Genomic DNA, 3,069 nt, shown 5'->3' with positions numbered 1-3,069 from the left:
AATTTGCTGTAGGTACCTGTGTTAAAGCATAATGTTTTTATGTAATGATTTTAAGAAACCCTTAGTTTAGTCTTAATACAAAGTAATACAAAAGCCCCTATGAACAGTTTTACTTTGTTCAGGGAGAAATAACTACTGCAGTTGTGAACAAATGGGGATATTCATAATGAAGCAAAAAAGAGATTGTCATTTTCCAATATCATATTTATTCAGGCTTTAAAACAGTTGTGTTAAAACTACTTGTGTGTAGAATTAAGTAGTAATAATAATAAGTAATTTAAGCACTAAACCCATAAGGATCATACAGTGCTGATGCATAGATTATGAAGAGATTTTATCATTTTCATTACAGTTACAGTAGCTGTTTACGTTTTCACAAATGGATAATGATTCATTTTGTATCCACAGTTGCCGCAACACTCAAGCCATCTTTGATAAGTGCGTCCTTGACACTCTGGGTATGGAGCGCCCCGAGATAGGCTATTTCTGCAGACCCAAAATTCATGATACTAAAAGGTGAGATATAATATGCAGTGTATGGTTAAAACCCCAAAGTAAAATGGTATTGTTTTGTAATATATTGCATGGTGAGCTGATTATTCCGATTGTTAAAGCTCATGACTCGGTATCACTTCAATAATGTGTCCAAGAATTAAGTGGGCCATTAATGTGTTTTTTGTGTAATAACTGTATGCACTAAGTTTAATTAAACTACATACGGGCCTCAATTAAAATTATGGGGTTACTTCTCAAAGAGGATTATTATAAGAGTTGACTTCAAAAGAGTTAAGTTTTCTGCAAAAAAAAAAAAAAAAAAAAATCGGTCCCCAAAATTTAGAAGTAATCTACTAAAAATGTGCCAACATTGTAACTTACAGAATAAAAAATTACTACACTGTAGTGCAGTATGATACTCTAGGGCAGGGAATAGGAGAGTGGGGGGAGAAAACAGAAGGCTACAAGAAGAAACTTACCTTGGGTTGATAAGCTTTGTGGGGAAAGGTGAGCAATATATAAGCAAGCTCAAAACCTGTAGAGGTGATACAGTGCCTAGGAATGAGGGGTAATCAGCGTTGATGTAAAGTAAGGGAGGGTAGCCCCAGTTGTTTGGATGAAGTCTCAGTATAAAGATAACCATCTTATCAACTTAAAGGGAAAGAAGGTGAATGATGGTTGAGCACCTGCCTGACAAAATTGCTATAATGAGGAAGTACTAGCAGTGAAAAATATTCTCTATATTGCTTGTCAAGTTGATAAACCTGAATGGGCTAATTGTTATTATAGCATTATCATAAATGCTACATTGTTGCAGTTATTACTGTAAGTTTAAGGAGGGGATTGAGAAATGAACAGGTCATGTGGAAACCTGAACTTTTTATATATAGATATACTATATAATAACTGCACGTCTTTCAGGCCCAAACCGGTTGAGGTTCCCGTGGAATTCCCTGATAAACCACTACCTCTGCCTGAGGATCCACCTCGTGGCCCTGCTCGATATGGTGCACGTGCTTACTGGATGGAGTAAAATAATATTTTTTGTAATATACTGTATATAATTTTTAGGCTATTTGCTAGCCAGTCATTTTATGTAGTACAATTTCATTTACTATTTAAATTTTTTGTTATGTTGTATTCCTTGAAATTGGCTGTATTTATCTGCTTTTATCATGGTATTAATGATATACAATACTGACAGCTAGAAGAGTATGATGAGTGCAGCAGTTGGGTAAATTCTTTCTGCAATAAAAGATATTTAGCTGTTGCACATGTTTCACTTATCTTTATTTACACCTTTTCCCTAAAAGTGAATATTATATATTTTTTCTAAATACTTTTTTTGAGTTATGTTGGCATTTTTTTTTTTTTTTTTTTTTTTTTTTTTTTTTTTTTCTTCAACAAGTCGGCCGTCTCCCACCGAGGCAGGGTGACCCAAAAAAGAAAGAAAATCCCCAAAAAGAAAATACTTTCATCATCATTCAACACTTTCACCACACTCGCACATTATCACTGTTTTTGCAGAGGTGCTCAGAATACAACAGTCTAGAAGCATACACATATAAAGATACACAACATATCCCTCCAAACTGCCAATATCCCAAACCCCTCCTTTAAAGTGCAGGCATTGTACTTCCCATTTCCAGGACTCAAGTCCGACTATATGAAAATAACCGGTTTCCCTGAATCCCTTCACTAAATATTACCCTGCTCACACTCCAACAGATCGTCAGGTCCCAAGTACCATTCGTCTCCATTCACTCCTATCTAACACGCTCACGCACGCTTGCTGGAAGTCCAAGCCCCTTACCCACAAAACCTCCTTTACCCCCTCTCTCCAACCCTTTCGAGGACGACCCCTACCCCGCCTTCCTTCCCCTATAGATTTATATGCTTTCCATGTCATTCTACTTTGATCCATTCTCTCTAAATGACCAAACCACCTCAACAACCCCTCCTCTGCCCTCTGACTAATACTTTTATTAACTCCACACCTTCTCCTAATTTCCACACTCCGAATTTTCTGCATAATATTTACACCACACATTGCCCTTAAACAGGACATCTCCACTGCCTCCAACCGTCTCCTCGCTGCTGCATTTACCACCCAAGCTTCACACCCATATAAGAGTGTTGGTACTACTATACTTTCATACATACCCTTCTTTGCCTCCATAGATAACGTTTTTTGACTCCACATATACCTCAACGCACCACTCACCTTTTTTCCCTCATCAATTCTATGATTAACCTCATCCTTCATAAATCCATCCGCCGACACGTCAACTCCCAAGTATCTGAAAACATTCACTTCTTCCATACTCCTCCTCCCCAATTTGATATCCAATTTTTCTTTATCCAAATCATTTGACACCCTCATCACCTTACTCTTTTCTATGTTCACTTTCAACTTTCTACCTTTACACACATTCCCAAACTCATCCACTAACCTTTGCAATTTTTCTTTAGAATCTCCCATAAGCACAGTATCATCAGCAAAAAGTAACTGTGTCAATTCCCATTTTGAATTTGATTCCCCATAATTTAATCCCACCCCTCTCCCAAACACCC

General features: G+C 37.1%; 1 protein-coding gene across 1 annotated transcript; it reads left to right on the top strand.

Moving 5' to 3' along the window:
- Positions 1-408: 408 nt before the first annotated feature.
- ND-19 (NADH dehydrogenase [ubiquinone] 1 alpha subcomplex subunit 8) lies at positions 409-1,765 on the top strand (the record flags this gene model as incomplete). Its single annotated transcript, XM_070098049.1, is given in 2 exon segments — positions 409-516; positions 1,417-1,765. Coding segments are annotated over 2 exon segments (220 nt in total), but the record flags the coding sequence as incomplete, so codon positions are not given.
- Positions 1,766-3,069: the final 1,304 nt, after the last annotated feature.

This window comes from Cherax quadricarinatus, chromosome 4, assembly GCF_038502225.1.
Source record: "Cherax quadricarinatus isolate ZL_2023a chromosome 4, ASM3850222v1, whole genome shotgun sequence".
NCBI lineage: Eukaryota > Metazoa > Arthropoda > Malacostraca > Decapoda > Parastacidae > Cherax > Cherax quadricarinatus.
Note: the sequence above shows the minus strand (reverse complement) of the source record. Positions and strands in the feature narration are given on the sequence as shown.